The 25870-nt window shown below is 47.7% G+C and overlaps 1 protein-coding gene across 5 annotated transcripts in view; it reads left to right on the forward strand.

Moving 5' to 3' along the window:
- The window catches only part of SLC41A2 (solute carrier family 41 member 2), a 264977-nt gene that overhangs the window by 214986 nt on the left and 24121 nt on the right, over nt 1–25870 (forward strand). Inside the window, exon 11 of one of the 5 annotated variants that reach the window (XM_063927765.1) lies at nt 1572–1749. The exons of the other annotated variants lie outside the window; for them this stretch is intronic. Coding sequence (XP_063783835.1) covers nt 1572–1703 — 132 coding nt within the window. The 3' untranslated portion in view covers nt 1704–1749. Of the gene's footprint in view, nt 1–1571; nt 1750–25870 lie in introns of those variants that run through there. 5 annotated transcript variants of the gene reach the window in all.

Consider the following 25870-nt stretch of genomic DNA (forward strand, 5'->3'; position numbering starts at 1 on the left):
TTTACTTCTCAGGGAAAAGAACATCACAGTGTATTAATGTGACAGCACTTGTTTAGCTGTCTGTTCAGTATGCATGTGCTGCAGAGTTGTGGCTTCACTTGCTGGAAAAAAAAGACACTTGTGTATTTTTGTCTTTTTTCCCCCCTCTTTTTACATTGAGCTTTCTTAAATTACCCTGTTATTACTTATTAGGGGCAACACATTGGTTGTAATAGTGGTGACAATTGGGAAAGAATGATGGCAATATAGGCCTAATGACTGGTAAATATTTGTGACAAATATAAGATTTAGGGGAATATTCAACTGTGTGGTAATTTACTGCGGCTAATTGACCCCCTGGGGATATTCAATTGTCCTCGATGCTAGCAGTTATCAGGGATTTTGTTTTGCACAAAATACCTGATATTCAGCCCCTTTTTATTTGCAAAAACACCTAGGCCCAGGAATTTATCCAGGATCTTATGTGGTTTCAGCCAAAAATAGAATATTTTTCGGCCGAAAAATAGTGTATAATTGAATAAGGAGAAAAAAAAAATCAGCGAGAAAACCCTGTTTTTCCACGAACTGAAAATTTTCTGTGCCAATTGAATATCCCCTTAATCATGGAAATAGAGATAAAGGGTGTAAAATCCCAAATATAATTGATTGAATCCCAGTTGCTCATATACAGTATGAAACATTGAAGTATAGAGATTGACAATAGAACCAAATGGACCATTTAGTTTGCCCAATTTTATGACTAAAACCTCATAGATTAAAGATAGTTTTATATTTATTCCAAGCATGTATAAATTGCCCTGTATTATCCTTTACCACTTTTGTTGGAAAACTATTCTATTTATACTCAAATTTCACTTCAATATACCATACACTGCTTCAAGCTGTAAGTATTGAGGTAATTTATACCACTTTCAGATTGGCAGAGCTGGGACGCACCTGAGAATTTGTACACTGATGTTTCCCGGATGCAACGTGGCTTGAGACCCCTTTCAGGCTTGTGGCCCAACCCAGCATTTTGAAGTGGCTCAATGTGAAAGAACTTACGTAAATGTAGTCACTCAGTCAAAAAACAAACAAAAAAAAACAAACAGGATAGTTTGACATGGCCTCTCCCCAGTAAGTCCATATACATAGGGTCTTGGGAAATAAATAATTCAGTTATTGTATAACTAGCACCCACTAAGCTTTTCTCGACTCTACACTGTCTGGTCCCATTGACTTATCTTTCAGTGTTAAAAATCCTTTCAAGGTCCTCTGCTGTGTAAAGGTCCACCTTCATTGTGTCAATATTAGTGTTGTTTAACTTAGATTCCTTTCCTTCTACTTATAATATACATGTTGAACAGAAATATTTATTTAGATGATCTACAGTATTATACCCTTGTCTTCCTGCACAAGACTCAACCCCCACCACCACCACCACCACCATTATAATACCTATTTTTATTTTATGTCCCTCCACTTTTATATCATAAAAAGGTTTTGTCCTTTTTTTAAATGTACATTTTCCTCTCTGCATTGACCTTCCTTTCTACATAATCATTCTTCTGAGTCTGCTTTTTTTCCCCTAGAACCATGAAGCCCTTAAGAGACAGACTGGTTTTTCTTTTCCTTGTGTTTTTTTTAACCCGTCTGACACAAAGATCTGTTGTTATGAATATTTTACAATTGTTCAAAAAGAAGTGAAATTCAAAGACAAATGAGCAAATTAGTGCTGAGCTGCAAAGGGCCTGGAGTACAAAGTCTTAAAGTAGGGTAAAGTATTACCTAGAGAAGAGCAGATTAAGTAACTGATCTGTAGATTGTTCATTGTAACGTTAAAGGGGAGTACACACGGAGCGATGTTCACTTAATTTCTAGCAATCTCACTAGATTGCTTAGCAGTTAAGAACACATCGCTCCGTGTGTAGGGGTGCCTGCGACAGCGCATCGCTATTGCCGGCTCTAGTTTGGACATGCATGCGATCCCACCGATCTCTGCAATGGAAAACATGGCACCGGTGTGTCTGCATACGCAGCCCAGCTTCGTATGCAGGGGGGTAACCGGTATTCCCAATGTTTTGTCAATTTCTGCGATGCATTTGAAATGCGATTGCATCGCAGGGTGGTGCTTGACATACTGGGTGGCCTTGCCCTGTGCTGGACGGATCTCAGCATGCGACTATTAGACTTAGCAGTTCTGCGATTTTAGCAGAACTGCTACTGAAGCTGAGTAACCCCCTTAGTTACTGGATATGTGGGAATGTGTACTACAATACATTACACAACCTCGAACTGAGATCTACATTCCAAACAAATGCAAAACTGATAGCCTTTCATAGACCTTCTAATGTCACAGTCCTGTATTATGAATAATAAATTGTATTGCAATCAATTTCTATGGAACATTCAGCACTAATGCTCTTTGATCTACTATTGAGTATCCATAAATGCATTTTGCCAAAATCTTTAAAACAATAATTTAGTATTCAGGTTAAACCTATAATTGAAAATTCCTATATGGAAAACCTATAGAAAGAGCTTACTAGGAGTTGAGCATTAAAACCCTAAATAACAAATTCAGAAGTAATGTTTCAATACTGAAAAAATACATCTCATGCCTCAGTGTCCCTAGATAAACACCATGTTTATCTCACTGAAAGCGTTCTGCTGTAAACAGGTCTTCTGTATTGTTCACGATGGCTAATGAATGTGGATGGCCTATATCAATCAATATTAAATTCCAGAATTGACATAGTCACATCAATAAAGTGCAGGAGTCGTATAGAAATGTGGTTTTAATCTTCTTCACAAATTATCGAAGCTGGGGCGTATGTTGGATTGATTATATTGATATGCATTTTGAAGATGATTTAAACAGTGCTGTCTAGAATAGTTGGAATCCATTATTCCTTGCTCTAGTGCATTTTCCATTTAAGCATATTATATCTTAGCATCGATCATAAAAGATCTGTGACCCCAGAGTCTTTTGGAGATTCTTCCACATTGAGAATGAGAGAGTTCCAAGTAAATACTGAATATTAACATTATTAGCAAAATAAAAAGAAACTACAGCATAGGTCATGCAATACAATATAGCAGCCAGTAAAATGTGAAATCCGTTATGAAATACAAAGAGACCCCTTCATGCATAGGCGTTTCTATAATGGGTGCGGTGCACACGGGCCCCTGGGTCCTGGGGGGCCCACACCGCATCCATATATTGGGGGTCATTCCGAGTTGTTCGCTCATTGCCGTTTTTTGCTATACTGCGATTAGTCGCTTACTGCGCATGCGCAAGGTTCGCAGAGCGCATGCGCTTAGTTATTTTACACAAAAGTTAGGTATTTTACTCACGGCATAACAAAGATTTTTCATCGCTGTGCTGATCGGAGTGTGATTGACAGGAAGTGGGTATTTCTGGGCAGAAACTGGCCGTTTTATGGGAGTGTGCGGAAAAACGCAGGCGTTCGAGTTGCAAAACGCAGGAGTGGCTGGAGAAACGGGGGAGTGGTTGGGCAAACGCTGGTTGTGTTTGTGACCAGGAACGAAAAGGACTGAGCTGGTCGCAGTGGCTGAGTAAGTCTGGAGCTACTCAGAAACTGCTAAGAAATTTCTGTTCACAATTCTGCTAATCTTTCGTTCGCAATTCTGTTATGCTAAAATACACTCCCAGAGGGCAGCGGCTTAGCGTGTGCAATGCTGCTAAAAGCAGCTAGCGAGCGAACAACTCGGAATCACCCCCTTGATACTTGCCACTCCGGAGTCCTGCGGTGGCGGGAGTCCTGCGGTGGCGGCAGTCCTGCGGTGCGGTCCTGCGGGCATAAGTCACTCGGAAAATGGCCGCAGCGGCCATTTCCGAGTGATTTGCGCACATGCACTGGAGATGTCCCCAGGAACAAGACACGGACGCCATGTTCCCAGAGACCTGCACATGCGCAGTAGACTCTGGCATAATGCCACAGTCTAATAGCTGCCGGAGAGGAGGGGGCCCACGATGGAGGCTGCATGCGGGTCCCCTACTCTCTTAAAATGCCCCTGCCCTCATGCTACCAAGTGCAGAAATGATCTATAAAATATATTTTTTTAAATATTCTTCTCTGGGCCCAACCCTGTAATGAATTGGATACTTTCTTTCCTGATCTTGGATAGTTACACATATTTTGTTAAGCCACAGTGGCAATAACAGTCTCCATGTGGTTTGATAGCTAACATGTTAATATTGCTGTGAAAGTGTAGTTGTCTTTAGACGTGTTTTCTAGTATGTGACTTATTCTTGCCCTATGTGAAATCATTCTTTTTTTTTTTTTAAATATTAGATTTTTATTGAAATTTTGTACAAATTATGGTTACATTTGAATTTGTAAATGAGAAATAAAACAGAAATAGGGGGAGAAGACAAGTACATAACAGAACTAATTAAGACAAGGGGAAGGAGGGTTAGGTATCAGGGACATCTGTGAATAGCAATAACATCAGAATATAAACATAATGAAAGTGGTGAGATCTGAAACCCGTATTGAATTGAATTAGGGGCCATCTTGGTTTGGGGAGTTAAGCTCAGAAGGGTCAGGTAGGGCAATCCTGGTACCGGATAAACTACTTTGGCCCAATTTCTCTCTATATAGGAACCACTTATCCCATTTCCTACTCATATTGGGAATCCCGGGGGAAAATCCGCCCTCCGACGTTTCAAACACATAATGTTGGTGAACTTTTTGTTCTATCATTGATAGCGTGGGAACGACCGCCGACTTCCATTTGGAGGCAATGGCGGCCTTAGTTGCTATGAGGATGTGACCTAAGAGATATCTGTCGCAGTTAGACATCTCACCACGGTAGTAGTGAAATAGTGCTAATAGGGGGTCAGGTGTAAGGGATACCCCCAGGACAAGTGATATGAAAAGAAACACATCTCTCCAAAGTGACCGGATTGCTGGGCATAGCCAGAAAATGTGAAGGATATCCCCCACCATCCCACAGTTCCTCCAGCAACTAGCAGAGACATCAGGCCAAATCTTGTGCAAGCGTTCCGGCGTAAAGTACACCCTATGGACCAATTTGTAGTACATTTCACAATGATTTATACATTTAGAAATTTTAAAGCAGGATTGAAAGATAATTTTCCAAATATCCTCGGTGAAGACCGCAGGGAGGTCTTTTTCCCATTTGGTCTGTGAGGGGAATACCCCACGCCGGGCCCCAGTCACAAGATATTGGTACCATCTGGAGATGCCGCCTTTATTACTGACAGGCAACAGGAGTGACATCAGCAATTTAGGGGGGCCAATATGGGGGACTCGGTTAGGAGAAAAACTTTGAAGCCAATGCCTCAATTGCAGATATCTGTGAAAATCTTGTTTAGGTACCTGGAATTGTTCCTGAAGTAAGGAAAATGGGACTAACACACCGTCCCGAAGGACATCCTTCAAGGTGGAGAGGCCCCTGTCTCGCCAATGGTGTAAATGAAGGTTTGGGATCAATGTGGCTATGGTGTGGAGAGACAATTGGGGGGAGGGAAGGGCTCCGGCGGGGAGGGATTTAAGTACGGTTTTCCATGCTAACAACGTTGCCTGAACCGCCGCGTTTCTCACCCCCTCTGGAGGGATAGAAGCTGTAGGCAGCCAAAACAAGTCGGATAGTGCGAAGGGGGAGACGGCACTCCGTTCCAGTGCCACCCATGGTTTAGGGGTGTCTTGAGTGAACCAGTCTCTGGCCTGAGCGAGTAAACAAGCATTGTGGTATCTCTCTAAATCTGGGTAGGCCACTCCCCCGTCACACTTCCGCGCAACCAGGGTGGATTTTGCTATCCTCGGTTTTGAGCCCCCCCACACATAGTTTGATAGTAAACGGTTAAATCTATTGCAAATATCTTTAGGGAAGGTCCTAGGAATGGTGCGGAAAAGGTACATCAGTTTGGGTAAGAGCACCATCTTCGCAGCTGCTACTCGTCCGACCCATGAAACCTCCTGCATCATCCAGTCTTTAATAAATAGCTCAAATGTTCTAAAGAGGGGGTCATAGTTACATCCCATTAAATCTCGCCCTCTGGAAATTTGCACACCCAAATATTTAAGTGACCTGAGTTGCCATGCGTATTTGTAGGCCGTCTTTAGACGCCTAAGAGCGTCATCTGAAATATTCAGAGGGAGGGCCTCGGTCTTAGTGGTATTTAGCTTATAATAGGAGATCGCTGCATAGGAGTCTAAGAGAGAGTGTAAATGCGGTAATGACGATTCAGGGTCGCTAAGGCATACTAAGATATCGTCAGCAAAAAGACATATTTTATGGTGCGTCCCTTCCACCACTGGGCCAGCAATGGAGTCTAGTGTCCTGATCCGCTCCGCCAAGGGCTCAATAGCCAGCACAAAAATGAGGGGTGAAAGGGGGCAACCTTGACGGGTCCCATTTGTGATATTGAATGTATATGAATTACAACCATTGGTGAACACCGAGGCCGATGGGGAGGAGTACAGGGCCAGGATGGAGTCGAGTATCCTACCTGCAAATCCAAAGCAGTCCAAGGTAGCCCGCAGATAGTCCCAGTGCAGCCTATCAAATGCCTTCTCTGCATCCAAAGAGAGAAGCAAGAGAGGCTCGTCTCGGGCTTGGCAGCGTTCAATCAAATTGATAACCCTCCGTGTGTTATCAGATGCTTGCCGTCCAAGAACAAAACCTACCTGGTCAGGGTTAATCAGACTGGGTAAGAGTGGGGATATCCTATTTGCAACCAACTTAGCGAACAGTTTAAGATCCGTGTTTAACAGTGCTATCGGGCGGTAGTTCTGGACCACAGCAGGAGATTTACCCGCCTTAGGGATGGTAACTATACGGGCCTCCAACATCTCTTTCGGGAAGCATGTGGAGTCTGAGGCTTCGTTGAAAACTGACACTAAAATCGGGGCAAGAGTAGATTTAAAGGTTTTATAGAAGTTGGCGGGGTATCCATCTGGGCCCGGGGCCTTGTTTACTGGGCAGGATTCAATAGCTGCCACGACTTCCTCATGCACCCAGGGCGAACTAAGGTATTCAAGGGTCTGAGGGTCAATAGTGGGAAGGGACAGCCCCTCCAAGAAACCAGCAATGTCCACCAAGGAAGGCTGAGGGGTATCAGGATCATCTCTAAGGTTGTACAACTGTGAATAGTATTCGGCAAACGCATTGGCTATCTCTCCCGGATCGGTTACTTTAACTCCCGATGCAGTATGTACAGCATGTATGCGTTCTTTAGCTCTACGTCCCCTTAGTTTACGCGCCAGCAAGCGTCCCGCTCTATTACCAAGCCTATAATATTGTTGATTGAGTCGCTGCAGATTGCGATGTACCTCCGATAGGGCAAATGCATTCACTTTGTCGCGGGCAGCAAGGAGTTCCTTAAAGAGGGCTTTATTATTGGGGTCACTTTTATGTGCAGTTTCCAGACGAGCAGCCTCCCGTTCGGCCGAGGCCTGTCTACTTTTATACTCACGTTTAAGTCTAGCTGCTATTTGGATTGCGGAGCCTCTAACCACCGCTTTCAGAGAACACCAATGGTTGAAGACGTTTGTGTCCTTGGGGCAGTTAGTAGCTAAGTATAGGTCTAAAGATTGCTGAATGGCCTGGCGGGCCTCAGGGCGGGATAGAAGGTACGGGCCCAATCTCCAGGGGCCATGGGGGACCTCTCTCTTATCGGCTTCCCAGATCATAACAAGTGGTGAATGATCTGACCAAGACATAGGTAATATGTCCACCTTACTAATGGCAGCTAACGTCCACTTATCAACTAACGCCAAGTCTATTCTAGAGTACGAACTATGGACGTGGGAAAAGAAGGTGTAATCACGTTCTGCAGGGTGTTTGGCTCTCCATGCATCATACAGCGAATATTCAGCTAACAATTGACCGAATCTGCCTGAGGGATCCTGGGTCGGACTGCTACGAAAAGTTCGGGTTGGACGAGAGCGATCTAAATTGGGGTCCAGCACCATGTTGAAATCTCCAAGGATCAACAGGGCTCCTTTCGTATGCTCTTGAAGAGTTCTACAAAAGGTTCTAAGGAATTTTATTTGTTTGGTATTGGGGGCGTAGCAGGAGACTAGAGTGGTCTCCACATTATCTAGTCGACCTACTAAAATTAAATATCTCCCGTCAGGGTCTTCATATTTAGAGGACAGGACAAACGGGCAGTGTTGTGCTATGAGGAGGGCTACGCCGGCTTTCTTGGTGGGGCCATTTGCAGTATAGCAAAGGGGGTAACGTGAATTAGTGAAGAGGGGAGGATTTTGACTCTGAAAATGGGTTTCCTGAACAGCTACTACGTGTGCCCTGAGCTTATAAAAATAGTTCAAGGCTACTCTACGTTTTTGAGGAGAGTTAAGCCCTTTGGCATTAATGGAAACTATCTTCACCATTTTCAATTACAGAAGGAACTGATATCTCTGATGACCAATATCTGTGCTGAGACCGGTATACCTGATAGGGAGGGGGAAACATATAGGAGTACATGTGGGAAGACAAACATAAAATACAAGACAAAACCAAACTAAATTGATCTCTCGTGAGATCACATCCAGTCGCCATAGTAAGGCGACTGTGTAGGCTAAGGGAGGGGTTAGCGGCATAACTCCCACCCGCTGCCATACTTATTCACTTTAAACCGAAGAATATAAGGACATCTTGATAACATAATAACAGATGTGGATAACATAATAACAGATGTATGCACTTCTGTGCGCACGGAACCTGAAGAGCAAATACGGCGGAGCACAGGTGCTCCAACATAAAAAAACCCAGAACTATTACTTCTAACATTAGAACTAGTCCAGCGGCTCATATAGCTTACCAAGCTTTAAAACTAATCCCACAGGCCATCGTAATATAAACAGTCATGTCCGGGGGGATGCCAGGCACAGCTCCCCAAAAAGAAAAAGAGCAACTAATTGAGCCTAGCAGGGAATCAATAAAATGCTTCAAAACAGAGACATTACTTTCGCTATACCTAGCGCCCCCCGTCCCGACAGACTATGGCCCTTTATGCATGGGATAAAGCCTTTATCTGAAGAGTCACTGGAGTCGTAACATTGTTACCATAACGGTAAGGTATCCGTCACAGAGCCAGCATCCTCACTTCACCGACGACCAGTCCTGCTGAAGACGTCGGGGGGAGGAGCCCGCCGTGGATTCCGTGATATTCCATGATTTAAGCAGCTTTTCTCCTTCATCTGCAGTAGAGATAGAGACAGTAGAGCCATCCCGGTGGATCAGCAGCTTGGTGGGGAAACCCCATCTATATGGGATATCAGCCTTTCTGAGGGCCGTAGTGATCTGATGAAATGATCGCCGTTTGTAGAGAGTGGCTGCAGATAGATCCCCAAAGAGTTGAAGTCCTTGTAGGGCTGAAGATGTATCAGACGTCGGTCTGGATGCTTTCAGTAAGGCCTCTTTAACATGAAAGTAGTGCATCTTCATGAGGACGTCTCTCGGTGCATCTCCTGGGGCCGCTCTGGCCTTCGGTAGCCGGTGTATTCGGTCAATAATGAGGTCTGTAGATGTAAGCCGAGGCAGCAGGGCCTTTAAAAATGGTCACCGCGTAATCGTGCAAACTACTGTGTGACACCGACTCGGGGACTCCGCGTAGCTTAAGATTGCTGCGACGCGATCGATCTTCCAGATCTGTGACCTTGTCCTGTAAAAGCTTCACCTCTGCTTCTAATGCATCATGAGAGTCCAGTAGGTTGTTATGAGACCCCACGACTTCTTCCATTTTAGTTTCCAAGTGGTCCGTACGGCCACCCAGATCATCTATAGATTGTTGGCATGCCGTTAAGGTGGTACGGAACTCAGCTGCCACTTCCTCTTTAAAGCGGGTCAAAAGCAACTTCATGGTGCCCACCGTGAGGGCCTCCCCGTCTCCAACCTTATCCAAGGTCGTGGCCGACGGATGCACCTCCAGTAACGGAGGGGTCTGGGGAACTGCCCCTGCTGTAGAGGGCCCGGTGACTTTAGGGCCAGGCATTTTCGGGGATGATTTGAAAAATGAAAGCTGCTGTGCAGGTTTTGCCGGTTTGCCGCGCCTAGTGGGCATGGTAAAGCCCAGATGAAGATAGCTTAATGTATCCAAACACTGAGGATGGAGAAACCAGGAGGCTCCACTTTTCCAGAAGCTAACAAGACATCACGTGGATAGTGGCAGAGGTGGGAGAAATCTCTTGGTTTACATCGGTATGTGCGGCGTAGACAGGGCCATTGAACTAGTCGCCCTCACTGTAAACAATGAATTTCTGGCCATCCCAGGCGCAGGGTCAGGGGGTGTATCCCCCTCGCCAGGAAAGATTCCGACCAAGGTAGGTATGTAACGGTAACGGTAGGGACGGGAGTCGCTTCCTTATTATTGACCCCTTTCCTGTCGTGGTGTGTTAGGCCTCTATGTTGCAGCCCCGTAGAAGCTGAGGTTGTGGAAGGTCAATCTGATCCTCAGGCCCCTCCGGCCAGCCACCCACGGCCGTGGGAGGCCACTCCGGAAAGCAGGGGTGCCCCAGAGCTCCCAGTCGTGGACAAGGGTATCTGCAGGGGGGGGGGGGGGGGGACTCTCCACCCCCTACCAAGGGCAGCACTCACTCCAGATGGTACAGGCAGGTTTTAATACTTGCAGGGGGTGCACCTGCAGCAAGCGTCGTCGTGCTGGGCCCCAGCCAGGCCGATGTCAGAGGGAGGGAGGGCGAGCGCAGCGGCACCAGGCGGGTGCCCGGCCAAAGTTTACGGGGAGGGAGGAGAGGCCCGCCGTCCGCTCGTCCGAGCCGGGTCTGTAGGTCTCACTCACCCGGGGGGCCGTCAGCCGTCTCCTCCTTGCTGCAGCCGGATCTCCTCTCCCGGCACCTAAGATGGCCGCCGTGAAATCATTCTTCCCGAGTCCACACTGACAAATGAGATTCCGTAGATCAACACATTTTCTTATATTTTGGTGAGCGAAAACGAGGGGTTACATAGACTGTTTCATATTTTTTTGTAAGCGAGCTTTTTTAGGTATTGAGATTTGTTAATATCTTGATTGCCAGCATATACAGTAGGTCTAGCTCATCTACTTATTATAAGTACTAGAACTGCGAGTCCTAGGGCTGCATGCGCTCCCTCTGCCACTTCCTACTTTACTGTCAGATTGGTTTGCTATAATTCATAACACTTGTTTAGCCCCTTACCTCTAAAGGTTTTTCAGTCTTGTGCTGAGCCCATTTTTTCCATAATGTTACAAATATATATATATATATATATATGTAATATATATTTTTATATATATATATATATATATATATATATATAATATTTATTTATTGGGGTTTTTTTGGTGTGCACCCTACTTTTTTTTAATGCACAGAAATCTTCTTTATTGGTTTTGACTGATCTATACACTATACACCCATAGGCGTCAGCATACAACCAAAGTAGTTCTTAGGCAATTAGAACTACTTTGGTTGTATGCTGACACCTACAGGTATATAATTTGCGTATAAGGAAAAATTGTATTGACAATATATGCAAATTGTTTTAATATGTTTTATTGATAATAAATTGTTTACAACATATACATATGTTGAGGAGTCATTGGGTGTACTCTAGAAAACAAGTTTAAGGAATTAACTATTCATCATCCTCTGAATACACATATGCCTTTTAAAATAATATATTTTTTAATTATCAGTCTAAACCAATAAAGAAGATTTCTTTACATTAAATAAAAGTAGGGCACTCTCCCAAAAAAAACACCTTTTTATCTATTCAAATTATCGGCCCTGTTTTGGCAAGGGGCCAAGAATATAGTATTAAAACTAATTTAGTATCAACCTACTCATAATATAGTATCAGCCTACTCATAAGTAGTGTCCTTAAGTACATATACTAGCACATTGAGTTTTTTTTATCTATTATCTTTCTATCTATTTATTTATTTATTTATTTTGTGACCGAACCACACAGACAGAGTACAGTCCAACTCAGTTTATTTCCAACTCAGGCAGGTTACGCTGAACATGCAGGTTTTACAGGTCTAATGTAACCGCAGACCCCAACCTATCGCCTGGCCACTTGCTGGCACTGAACAAACACATTTTTAAAAGTAGCAGACAAATTGTAGTGATTAGCCCAGCTGTCTCTTACAATAGACTCCGCTAAAACCCGGACTGGATTCCAGACCTATTGCTGCTGCTCCAGTTCTGCAAAATCCCACCGTTTCACCTTAATCTCATGTGGAATCATGCTGTCCCTGCCCGACTATATACTATATACAGTGGCTGAACCAATACAAAATTACATTGGGGGCACCATGACTAGGTAATGGAGGGGATTGTTTGGGTAAGATGGAGGCACACACTCTCCCGGAAGAATGGGCATGACCTCACAACAAGGGCATGGCCTCATGGGGGATGCTGTATCCATATGACAGGGAAAGGGTGATGTATGGAGAAGCAGAGGATGACAGATGAGAGAGGGTGATGGGGATATAGTGACACAGCGGAGAGGCAGAGGGTGAGGCATTGGGTGACAGGAAAAGATAGTGTGAGAAAGAGAGCCAGGGGGTGAAAGGGAAAGGCAGTGAGTGACGCCATTGAATAGGTGACAGGGGGAAGAAGTCATTCTCTCCTGGCTGCACTAGTCACAAGGGTGGAGGGAGGTCCACAGGTCGAGGAGACAGATGATGCAGGGGAGGGGGCTCGTTCAGACCCAGAGCCGCCAATGTCTTTTCTGGGTGACAGTTCACATAGCAGAATGATGGAGAGAGCCGGACCTGCCACCGGCTGACAGATCCCTGCACAGAGCTGACAGTGCAGAGGTGGTAGAGATGGGGACCGAGGATGCAAGTAGGGTGCAGGGACATCGGGGAAGGGCTACTCAAGAGGCTGCTGTGTGAGTGTGCAGTGCTGCAGCGGAGCCAGGCTGAAACTGAACAGCAGCAGGTCAGTGCTCCCTTCACAATGTCTGCCCCTTTTCCTGCTCTTGTTCCCCACCATTAGTGCCCCCCCATCCCAGTGTCTACCACCCTGCCTGCCCAGTGTTATCCCTCATCCCTCCCCCAACCGACCCACTGCCCTCATCTCACTGCCCCTCCGCAAGAAGCCCCCCCCCCCCAGCCTCTCCAGTCACAGTGCCCCCTCATTTGGCCCAGTGTGCCCCTTGTACAGCATTGTGTCCCCCCCCCCCCCCTACCATTATCTCACTGCCCCCTTTTCATCCAGACCAGTGCCCATATATCCCACTGCCTCTCCCAGTCACCCTCTCCGTCATCCACTGCCTTTCTGTCTCCCACTATCTCTCCCCGTCACTTCTCTCTCCTGTCAACCTCACCCTGTCACCCACTGCCTTTCACTCTCTACCCGGCATCACCCACTGCCTCTCCCCGTCACCGTCTCCCTTTTACCCTCTAGCTGGACATCACCCACTGCCTTTACCTGTCACTATCACCCTCTCCCTGGCATCACCCACTGCCTTTTCCTGGTATCACCCTCTGCCTCTCCCTGTCTCCCACTTTCTCTTGCCATTATATATATATATATATATATATATATATATATATATATATTTCTCTGACGTCCTAAGTGGATGCTGGGGACTCCGTCAGGACCATGGGGATTAGCGGCTCCGCAGGAGACAGGGCACAAAACTAAAGCTTTAGGATCAGGTGGTGTGTACTGGCTCCTCCCCCTATGACCCTCCTCCAAACCTCAGTTAGGTTTTTGTGCCCGTCCGAGCAGGGTGCAATCTAGGTGGCTCTCTTAAGGAGCTGCTTAGAAAAAGTTTTTAGGTTTATTATTTTCTCTATCGTCCTAGTGGATGCTGGGGTTCCTGAAAGGACCATGGGGAATAGCGGCTCCGCAGGAGACAGGGCACAAAAAGTAAAGCTTTTTCCGATCAGGTGGTGTGCACTGGCTCCTCCCCCTATGACCCTCCTCCAGACTCCAGTTAGATTTTTGTGCCCGGCCGAGAAGGGTGCAATCTAGGTGGCTCTCCTAAAGAGCTGCTTAGAGAAAGTTTAGCTAGGTTTTTTATTTTACAGTGATTCCTGCTGGCAACAGGATCACTGCAGCGAGGGACTGAGGGGAGAAGGAGTCAACTCACCTGCGTGCAGGATGGATTGGTTTCTTGGCTACTGGACATCAAGCTCCAGAGGGACGATCACAGGTACAGCCTGGATGGTCACCGGAGCCACGCCGCCGGCCCCCTTGCAGATGCTGAAATCAGAAGAGGTCCAGAATCGGCGGCTGAAGACTCCTGCAGTCTTCTAAAGGTAGCGCACAGCACTGCAGCTGTGCGCCATTTTCCTCTCAGCACACTTCACATGGCAGTCACTGAGGGTGCAGGGCGCTGGGAGGGGGGCGCCCTGGGAGGCAAATGAGTACCTATAAAGGCTAAAAATACCTCACATATAGCCCTAGAGGCTATATGGAGATATTTAACCCCTGCCTAATTTTTCTAAATAGCGGGAGACGAGCCCGCCGGAAAAGGGGCGGGGCCTATCTCCTCAGCACACGGCGCCATTTCCTCTCACAGCTCCGCTGGTCAGGACGGCTCCCAAGTCTCTCCCCTGCACTGCACTACAGAAACAGGGTAAAACAGAGAGGGGGGGGCACATTTATGGCGATATTTTGATATAACAAAGCAGCTATAAGGGAGCACTTATTATAAGGCTATCCCTGATATATATATAGCGCTTTTGGTGTGTGCTGGCAAACTCTCCCTCTGTCTCCCCAAAGGGCTAGTGGGTCCTGTCTTCGTTAGGAGCATTCCCTGTGTGTCTGCTGTGTGTCGGTACGTGTGTGTCGACATGTATGAGGACGATATTGGTGTGGAGGCGGAGCAATTGCCAAATATGAGGATGTCACCCCCTAGGGAGTCGACACCAGAATGGATGCCTTTATTTATGGAACTACGGGATAGTGTCAACACGCTAAAGCAGTCGTTGGACGACATGAGACGGCCGGACAATCAATTAGTGCCTGTCCAGGCGACTCAAACACCGTCAGGGGCTGTGAAACGCCCTTTGCCTCAGTCGGTCGACACAGACCCAGACACAGGCGATGACTCCAGTGGTGACGGTGACGAATCAACCGTATTTTCCAGTAGGGCCACACGTTATATGATTTTGGCAATGAAGGAGGCGTTGCATTTAGCTGATACTACAGGTACCACTAAACAGGGTATTATGTGGGGTATGAAAAAACTACCTATAGTTTTTCCTGAATCAGAAGAACTAAATGACGTGTGTAATGAAGCGTGGGTTGCCCCTGATAAAAAGCTGATAATTTCAAAGAAATTATTGGCATTATACCCTTTCCCGCCAGAGGTTAGGGAGCGCTGGGAAACACCTCCTAGGGTGGACAAGGCGCTAACACGCTTATCTAAACAAGTGGCGTTACCCTCTCCTGAGACGGCCGCACTTAAAGATCCATCAGATAGGAGGATGGAAAATATCCAAAAAAGTATATACACACATGCAGGTGTTATACTACGACCAGCTGTAGCGACTGCCTGGATGGGCAGTGCGGGGGTAGTTTGGTCAGAATCCCTGATTGAAAATATTGATACCCTGGACAGGGACAATATTTTACTGTCGTTAGAACAAATAAAGGATGCATTTCTTTATATGCGTGATGCACAGAGGGATATATGCACACTGGCATCACGGGTAAGTGCTATGTCCATTTCGGCCAGAAGAGCTTTATGGACGCGACAGTGGACAGGCGATGCGGATTCAAAACGGCATATGGAAGTTTTGCCGTATAAAGGGGAGGAGTTATTTGGAGTCGGTCTATCAGATTTGGTGGCCACGGCTACAGCCGGGAAATCCACCTTTCTACCTCAAGTCACTCCCCAACAGAAAAAGGCACCGACTTTTCAACCGCAGCCCTTTCGTTCCTTTAAAAATAAGAGAGCAAAGGGCTATTCATATCTGCCACGAGGCAGAGGTCGAGGGAAGAGACAGCAACAGGCAGCTCCTTCCCAGGATCAGAAGCCCTCCCCGGCTTCTACAAAAGCCTCAGCATGACGCTGGGGCTTCTCAAGCGGACTCGGGGACCGTGGGGGGTCGTCTCAAAAATTACAGCGCGCAGTGGGCTCACTCGCAAGTAGATCCCTGGATCCTGCAGATAATATCTCAGGGATACAGGTTGGAATTAGAGACAGATCCACCTCGCCGTTTCCTGAAGTCTGCTTTACCAACGTCCCCCTCCGAAAGGGAGACGGTGTTGGAAGCCATTCACAAGCTGTACTCTCAGCAGGTGATAGTCAAGGTACCTCTTCTGCAACAAGGGAAGGGGTATTATTCCACTCTTTTTGTGGTACCGAAGCCGGATGGCTCGGTAAGGCCTATTCTAAATCTGAAGTCCTTGAACCTGTACATAAAGAAGTTCAAGTTCAAAATGGAGTCACTCAGAGCAGTGATAGCGAACCTGGAAGAGGGGGACTTTATGGTATCCTTGGACATCAAGGATGCGCATCTCCACGTTCCAATTTACCCCTCACACCAGGGGTACCTCAGGTTCGTTGTACAAAACTGTCACTATCAGTTTCAGACGCTGCCGTTCGGATTGTCCACGGCACCTCGGATCTTTACAAAGGTAATGGCCGAGATGATGATTCTTCTTCGAAGAAAAGGCGTATTAATTATCCCATACTTGGACGATCTCCTAATAAGGGCGAGGTCCAGAGAACAGCTAGAGATGGGATTAGCACTGTCTCAGGAAGTGCTAAAACAGCACGGGTGGATTCTGAATATTCCAAAATCCCAGTTAATGCCGACAACTCGTCTGCTGTTCCTAGGGATGATTCTGGACACGGTTCAGAAAAAGGTTTTTCTCCCGGAGGAAAAAGCCAAGGAGTTATCCGAGCTTGTCAGGAACCTCCTAAAACCAGGAAAGGTGTCTGTACATCAATGCACAAGAGTCCTGGGAAAAATGGTGGCTTCTTACGAAGCAATTCCATTCGGCAGATTCCACGCAAGAATTTTCCAAAGGGATCTGTTGAACAAATGGTCAGGGTCGCATCTTCAGATGCACCTGCGGATAACCCTGTCTCCAAGGACAAGGGTGTCTCTTCTGTGGTGGTTGCAGAGTGCTCATCTATTGGAGGGCCGCAGATTCGGCATACAGGATTGGATCCTGGTGACCACGGACGCCAGCCTGAGAGGCTGGGGAGCAGTCACACAAGGAAGAAACTTCCAGGGAGTATGGACGAGCCTGGAAACGTCTCTTCACATAAACATTCTGGAACTAAGAGCAATATACAATGCTCTAAGCCAGGCAGAACCTCTGCTTCAGGGAAAACCGGTGTTGATCCAGTCGGACAACATCACGGCAGTCGCCCATGTGAACAGACAGGGCGGCACAAGAAGCAGGAGTGCAATGGCAGAAGCTGCAAGGATTCTTCGCTGGGCAGAGAATCATGTGATAGCACTGTCAGCAGTGTTCATCCCGGGAGTGGACAACTGGGAAGCAGACTTCCTCAGCAGACACGATCTTCACCCGGGAGAGTGGGGACTTCATCCAGAAGTCTTCCACATGCTGGTAACCCGTTGGGAAAGACCAATGGTGGACATGATGGCGTCTCGCCTCAACAAAAAACTGGACAGGTATTGCGCCAGGTCAAGAGATCCGCAGGCAATAGCTGTGGACGCGCTGGTAACGCCTTGGGTGTACCAGTCGGTGTATGTGTTTCCTCCTCTGCCTCTCATACCAAAAGTATTGAGAATTATACGGCAAAGAGGCGTAAGAACGATACTAGTGGTTCCGGATTGGCCAAGAAGGACTTGGTACCCGGAACTTCAAGAGATGATCACGGAAGATCCGTGGCCTCTACCTCTAAGGAGGGACTTGCTTCAGCAGGGTCCCTGTCTGTTTCAAGACTTACCGCGGCTGCGTTTGACGGCATGGCGGTTGAACGCCGGATCCTAAAGGAAAAAGGCATGCCGGAAGAAGTCATTCCTACTTTGATTAAAGCAAGGAAGGAAGTAACCGTGCAACATTATCACCGAATTTGGCGAAAATATGTTGCGTGGTGCGAAGATCGGAGTGCTCCGACGGAGGAATTTCAACTGGGTCGATTCCTACATTTCCTGCAATCAGGATTGTCAATGGGTCTCAAATTGGGATCTATTAAGGTTCAAATTTCGGCCCTGTCGATTTTCTTTCAAAAAGAATTGGCTTCAGTCCCTGAAGTCCAGACCTTTGTTAAGGGAGTGCTGCATATACAGCCTCCTGTGGTGCCTCCAGTGGCACCGTGGGATCTCAATGTGGTTTTGGATTTCCTAAAATCTCATTGGTTTGAACCACTAAAAAAGGTGGATTTGAAATATCTCACATGGAAAGTGACCATGCTTCTAGCCCTGGCTTCTGCCAGGAGAGTGTCAGAATTGGCAGCTTTATCTTACAAAAGCCCATATCTGATTTTCCATTCGGACAGGGCAGAACTGCGGACTCGTCCGCATTTTCTCCCTAAGGTGGTGTCAGCATTTCATCTGAACCAGCCTATTGTAGTGCCTGCGGCTACAAGTGACTTGGAGGACTCCAAGTTACTGGACGTTGTCAGAGCATTAAAAATATATATTGCAAGGACAGCTGGAGTCAGAAAATCTGACTCGTTGTTTATATTGTATGCACCCAACAAGATGGGTGCTCCGGCGTCTAAGCAGACGATTGCTCGTTGGATCTGTAGCACAATCCAACTTGCACATTCTGGGGCAGGCCTGCCACAGCCTAAATCTGTAAAGGCCCACTCCACAAGGAAGGTGGGCTCATCTTGGGCGGCTGCCCGAGGGGTCTCGGCATTACAACTTTGCCGAGCAGCTACGTGGTCAGGGGAGAACACGTTTGTAAAATTTTACAAATTTGATACTCTGGCTAAGGAGGACCTGGAGTTCTCTCATTCGGTGCTGCAGAGTCATCCGCACTCTCCCGCCCGTTTGGGAGCTTTGGTATAATCCCCATGGTCCTTTCAGGAACCCCAGCATCCACTAGGACGATAGAGAAAATAAGATTTTACTTACCGATAAATCTATTTCTCGGAGTCCGTAGTGGATGCTGGGCGCCCATCCCAAGTGCGGATTATCTGCATAAATTGTACATAGTTATTGTTAACTAATTCGGGTTATTGTTGAAGGAAGCCATCTTTCAGAGGCTCCGCTGTTATCATACTGTTAACTGGGTTTAGATCACAAGTTGTACGGTGTGATTGGTGTGGCTGGTATGAGTCTTACCCGGGATTCAAAATCCTCCCTTATTGTGTACGCTCGTCCGGGCACAGTACCTAACTGGAGTCTGGAGGAGGGTCATAGGGGGAGGAGCCAGTGCACACCACCTGATCGGAAAAAGCTTTACTTTTTGTGCCCTGTCTCCTGCGGAGCCGCTATTCCCCATGGTCCTTTCAGGAACCCCAGCATCCACTACGGACTCCGAGAAATAGATTTATCGGTAAGTAAAATCTTATTTTCAGTGAGTCCTGCTGGCAACAGGCTCACTGCATCGAGGGACTTAGGGGAGAGAAGTTCAACTCACCTGTGTGCAGGATGGATTGGCTTCTTAGGCTACTGGACACCATTAGCTCCAGAGGGAGTCGGAACACAGGTCTCGCCCTGGGGTTCGTCCCGGAGCCGCGCCGCCGACCCCCCTTGCAGATGCTGAAGATTGAAGGTCCAGAAACCGGCGGCAGAAGGCTCTTCAGTCTTCTTGAAGGTAGCGCACAGCACTGCAGCTGTGCGCCATTGTTTGTCACACACTTCTCACCAAGGAGGGTGCAGGGCGCTGCTGGGGGCGCCCTGGGCAGCAATGTAAATACCTTTTATGGCTAAAAAATACATCACATATAGCCCTTGAGGCTATATGGATGTATTTAACCCCTGCCAGATATTACAAACTACGGGAGAAAAGCCCGCCGGAATAGGGGGCGGGGCTTATTCTCCTCAGCACACAGCGCCATTTTCCTGCTCAGCTCCGCTGTGAGGAAGGCTCCCAGGACTCTCCCCTGCACTGCACTACAGAAACAGGGTAAAACAGAGAGGGGGGGCACTTTTTATGGCGATATTTTATATATTTAAGCTGCTATAAGGATACAACACTTATATAAGGTTGTTCCCATATATATTATAGCGCTTGGGTGTGTGCTGGCAAACTCTCCCTCTGTCTCCCCAAAGGGCTAGTGGGGTCCTGTCTTCGATAAGAGCATTCCCTGTGTGTCTGCTGTGTGTCGGTACGTGTGTGTCGACATGTATGAGGACGATGTTGGTGTGGAGGCAGAGCAATTGCCGGTAATGGTGATGTCACCCCCCAGGGAGTCGACACCGGAATGGATGGCTTTGTTTATGGAATTACGTGATAACGTCAGCACATTACAAAAATCAGTTGACGACATGAGACGGCCGGAAAACCAGTTGGTACCTGCCCAGGCGTCTCAGACACCGTCAGGGGCTGTAAAACGCCCTTTACCTCAGTCGGTCGACACAGACCCAGACACGGACACTGAATCTAGTGTCGACGGTGAAGAAACAAACGTATTTTCAAGTAGAGCCACACGTTATATGATCACGGCAATGAAGGAGGCTTTGCATATCTCTGATACTGCAAGTACCACAAAAAGGGGTATTATGTGGGGGGTGAAAAAACTACCTGTAGTTTTTCCTGAATCAGAGGAATTGAATGATGTATGTGATGAAGCGTGGGTTAACCCAGATAGAAAAGTGCTAATTTCAAAAAAGTTATTGGCATTATACCCTTTCCCGCCAGAGGTTAGGGCGCGCTGGGAAACACCCCCTAGGGTGGATAAGGCGCTCACACGCTTATCAAAACAAGTGGCGTTACCGTCTCCTGATACGGCCGCCCTCAAGGATCCAGCTGATAGGAGGCTGGAAACTACCCTAAAGAGTATATACACACATACTGGTGTTATACTGCGACCAGCCATCGCCTCAGCCTGGATGTGCAGTGCTGGGGTGGTCTGGTCGGATTCCCTGACTGAAAATATTGATACCCTGGATAGGGACAGTATTTTATTGACTATAGAGCAATTAAAGGATGCTTTTCTTTATATGCGAGATGCTCAGAGGGATATTTGCACTCTGGCATCGAGAGTAAGTGCGATGTCCATATCTGCCAGAAGAAGTTTATGGACGCGACAGTGGTCAGGTGATGCGGATTCCAAACGACATATGGAAGTATTGCCGTATAAAGGGGAAGAATTATTTGGCGTAGGTCTATCGGATCTGGTGGCCACGGCAACTGCCGGAAAATCCACCTTTTTACCTCAGACCCCCTCCCAACAGAAAAAGACACCGTCTTTTCAGCCGCAGTCCTTTCGGTCCTATAAGAACAAGAGGGCAAAAGGACAGTCATATCTGCCCCGGGGCAGAGGAAGGGGTAAGAGAGGGCAGCAAGCAGCCCCTGCCCAGGAACAGAAGCCCTCCCTGGGTTCTGCAAAGCCCTCAGCATGACGCTGGGGCTGTACAAGCGGACTCAGGAGCGGTGGGGGGTCGACTCAGGAATTTCAGCGCACAGTGGGCTTGCTCACAGGTGGACCCTTGGATCCTGCAGGTAGTATCTCAGGGTTACAGGTTGGAATTCGAGAAGTCTCCCCCTCGCCGGTTCCTAAAGTCTGCTTTGCCAACGTCTCCCTCAGACAGGGCGACGGTATTGGAAGCCATTCACAAGCTGTTTTCTCAGCAGGTGATAGTCAAGGTACCCCTCCTACAACAGGGAAAGGGGTATTACTCCACGCTATTTGTGGTACCGAAGCCGGACGGCTCGGTAAGACCTATTCTAAATCTGAAATCTTTGAACCTGTACATACAAAAATTCAAGTTCAAGATGGAATCACTCAGAGCAGTGATAGCGAATCTGGAAGAAGGGGACTTTATGGTGTCCCTGGACATAAAGGATGCTTACCTGCATGTCCCAATTTGCCCTTCACATCAAGGGTACCTCAGGTTCGTGGTGCAAAACTGTCATTATCAGTTTCAGACGCTGCCGTTTGGATTGTCCACGGCACCTCGGGTCTTTACCAAGGTAATGGCCGAAATGATGATTCTTCTGCGAAGAAGAGGCGTATTAATTATCCCTTACTTGGACGATCTCCTGATAAGGGCAAGGTCCAGAGAACAGCTGGAGGACGGAGTAGCACTAACCCAAGTAGTGCTGCAACAACACGGGTGGATTCTGAATTTTCCAAAATCTCAGTTGACCCCGACAACACGTCTGCTGTTCCTGGGAATGATTCTGGACACGGTTCAGAAAAAGGTGTTTCTTCCGGAGGAGAAAGCCAAGGAGTTATCCGAACTTGTCAGGAACCTCCTAAAACCAGGAAAAGTGTCTGTGCATCAATGCACAAGAGTCCTGGGAAAGATGGCTTCTTACGAAGCAATTCCATTCGGCAGATTCCACGCACGAACTTTTCAGTGGGATCTGCTGGACAAATGGTCCGGATCGCATCTGCAGATGCATCAGCGGATAACCTTATCGCCACGGACAAGGGTGTCTCTTCTGTGGTGGTTGCAGAGTGCTCATCTGTTAGAGGGCCGCAGATTCGGCATACAGGACTGGGTCCTGGTGACCACGGATGCCAGTCTGAGAGGCTGGGGAGCGGTCACATAGGGAAGAAACTTCCAGGGAGTATGGTCATTCCTGGAGATGTCTCTTCATATAAATATACTGGAGCTAAGAGCAATTTACAATGCTCTAAGCCTGGCAAAACCCCTGCTTCAGGGTCAGCCGGTGTTGATCCAGTCGGACAACATCACGGCAGTCGCCCACGTAAACAGACAGGGCGGCACAAGAAGCAGGAGAGCAATGGCAGAAGCTGCAAGGATCCTTCGCTGGGCGGAAGATCATGTGATAGCACTGTCAGCAGTGTTCATTCCGGGAGTAGACAACTGGGAAGCAGACTTCCTCAGCAGACACGATCTACACCCGGGAGAGTGGGGACTTCATCCAGAAGTCTTCCACATGATTGTGAACCGTTGGGAAAAACCAAAGGTGGATATGATGGCGTCTCGCCTCAACAAAAAACTGGACAGGTATTGCGCCAGGTCAAGAGACCCTCAGGCAATAGCTGTGGACGCTCTGGTAACACCGTGCGTGTACCAGTCAGTGTATGTGTTTCCTCCTCTGCCTCTCATACCCAAAGTACTGAGAATTATACGGCAAAGGGGAGTAAGAACGATACTCGTGGCTCCGGATTGGCCAAGAAGAACTTGGTACCCGGAACTTCAGGAGATGCTCACGGAAAATCCGTGGCCTCTACCTCTAAGACGGGACCTGATTCAGCAGGGACCGTGTCTATTCCAAGACTTACCGCGGCTGCGTTTGACGGCATGGCGGTTGAACGCCGAATTCTAAAGGAAAAAGGCATTCCAGAAGAGGTCATTCCTACACTGGTTAAAGCCAGGAAGGAGGTGACTGCACAACATTATCACCGCATTTGGAGAAAATATGTTGCGTGGTGTGAGGCCAGGAAGGCCCCCACGGAGGAATTTCAACTGGGTCGATTCCTACATTTCCTGCAAACAGGATTGTCTATGGGCCTCAAATTGGGGTCCATTAAGGTTCAAATTTCGGCCCTGTCGATTTTCTTCCAGAAAGAATTGGCTTCAGTTCCTGAAGTCCAGACTTTTGTAAAAGGAGTACTACATATACAGCCCCCGGTTGTGCCCCCAGTGGCTCCGTGGGACCTGAATGTAGTTTTGGATTTTCTCAAATCCCATTGGTTTGAGCCACTCAAATCGGTGGATTTGAAATATCTTACATGGAAAGTAACCATGCTACTGGCCCTGGCTTCAGCCAGGAGAGTATCAGAATTGGCGGCTTTATCGTATAAGAGCCCATATCTGATTTTCCATTCGGACAGGGCAGAACTGCGGACGCGTCCTCAGTTTCTGCCTAAGGTGGTGTCAGCGTTTCACCTGAACCAGCCTATTGTGGTGCCTGCGGCTACTAGCGATTTGGAAAATTCCAAGTTGCTGGACGTTGTCAGGGCATTGAAAATATACATTTCAAGGACGGCTGGAGTCAGAAAATCTGACTCGCTGTTTATACTGTATGCACCCAACAAGCTGGGTGCTCCTGCTTCTAAGCAGACGATTGCTCGTTGGATTTGTAGCACAATTCAACTTGCACATTCTGTGGCAGGCCTGCCACAGCCTAAATCTGTCAAGGCCCATTCCACAAGGAAGGTGGGCTCATCCTGGGCGGCTGCCCGAGGGGTCTCGGCATTACAACTCTGCCGAGCAGCTACGTGGTCGGGGGAGAACACGTTTGTAAAATTCTACAAATTTGATACCCTGGCTAAAGAGGACCTGGAGTTCTCTCATTCGGTGCTGCAGAGTCATCCGCACTCTCCCGCCCGTTTGGGAGCTTTGGTATAATCCCCATGGTCCTGACGGAGTCCCCAGCATCCACTTAGGACGTCAGAGAAAATAAGATTTTACTTACCGATAAATCTATTTCTCGTAGTCCGTAGTGGATGCTGGGCGCCCATCCCAAGTGCGGATTGTCTGCAATACTTGTACATAGTTATTGTTACAAAAAAATCGGGTTGTTATTTGTTGTGAGCCGTCTGTTCAGAGGCTCCTACGTTTGTCATACTGTTAACTGGGTTTAGATCACAAGTTATACGGTGTGGCTGGTATGAGTCTTACCCGGGATTCAATATCCTTCCTTATTGTGTACGCTCGTCCGGGCACAGTATCCTAACTGAGGCTTGGAGGAGGGTCATAGGGGGAGGAGCCAGTACACACCACCTGATCCTAAAGCTTTAGTTTTGTGCCCTGTCTCCTGCGGAGCCGCTAATCCCCATGGTCCTGACGGAGTCCCCAGCATCCACTACGGACTACGAGAAATAGATTTATCGGTAAGTAAAATCTTATTATAAATATATTTATTTATTTATTTTTAACGTCCTAGTGGATACTGGGGAATAGTAGATTACCATGGGGTATAGATCGGGTCCACTGGAGCCTGGCACTTTAGGAAATTAATAGTGTGTGCTGGCTTCTCCCCTCTATGCCGCTCCTAGCAGTCTCCGCTTAGAAAAATGTGCCCAAGGAGCCGGGTGCATTCTGTTGCTCTCCACAGAGTTTTCTTCAGAAATGTATTTTAGTTTATTATCTTCAGGCAGCACTGGTTGGCAATTAATGAACGAGATATCGTTCATATCTTTCAGTGTGGAAGCACCAGCAATGAACGATGCACAGCCCCGCGCTCGCTCATCGCTGGTGCCCCGTCGCTTGTGCATGCAGGCCTATATGGACGAGATTGTCCATATTTGCCTGCACTGCTATGGAGCCGGGTGACGGGGGGAGTGAAGAAACTTCACTCATCCCGTCACTGCCCCCCGTCGCCGGGTCGGCCATATCCGCCATCGGGCAGCTCGGCGGCGGATCTGTCAGTGTGTAGGGCCCATTAGGGGAGGGGGGGGGACACCGGTCCAACTTCCCTAGAGTTAATGGCTCGTATCCCTGCTGACCGGACACTGAGCTCCTGAGGTGTTGATCTCATACCACTCGGGTTTGAGCCTACACCAGCAGCATGCCGCCACCCCTAACAGATGCTGAAGGCGCGGTGCGGTGAGTACTACCCCATGGTCCCGGTTAGCGGGTCTCCGGCGCAAAATGGCGGCATTAAGGGACAGTGTTCACCCGGCTACGGGCTGCAGTGCCCACTGAGTACCCACACTGGTGATTTAATTAAAAAGGGGTTCTGCACTCGTTTTTAATAATACAAGGAGATGCCAGTATAAATAAATGTGAGGGACCGCGCCCCATTACGGGGGCGGGGCTTCCCGGAGAGCAGGACCAGCGGCTCTGAGGCGCAATTTCCTGCTGCTGTGGCTGCTATACAGGCTGCTTGCGGGCTGCTCCTCTGCAGGACCCAGTGTATCACCAACAAAA

This window comes from Pseudophryne corroboree, chromosome 6 (genome assembly GCF_028390025.1).
Source record: "Pseudophryne corroboree isolate aPseCor3 chromosome 6, aPseCor3.hap2, whole genome shotgun sequence".
Taxonomy (NCBI): domain Eukaryota; kingdom Metazoa; phylum Chordata; class Amphibia; order Anura; family Myobatrachidae; genus Pseudophryne; species Pseudophryne corroboree.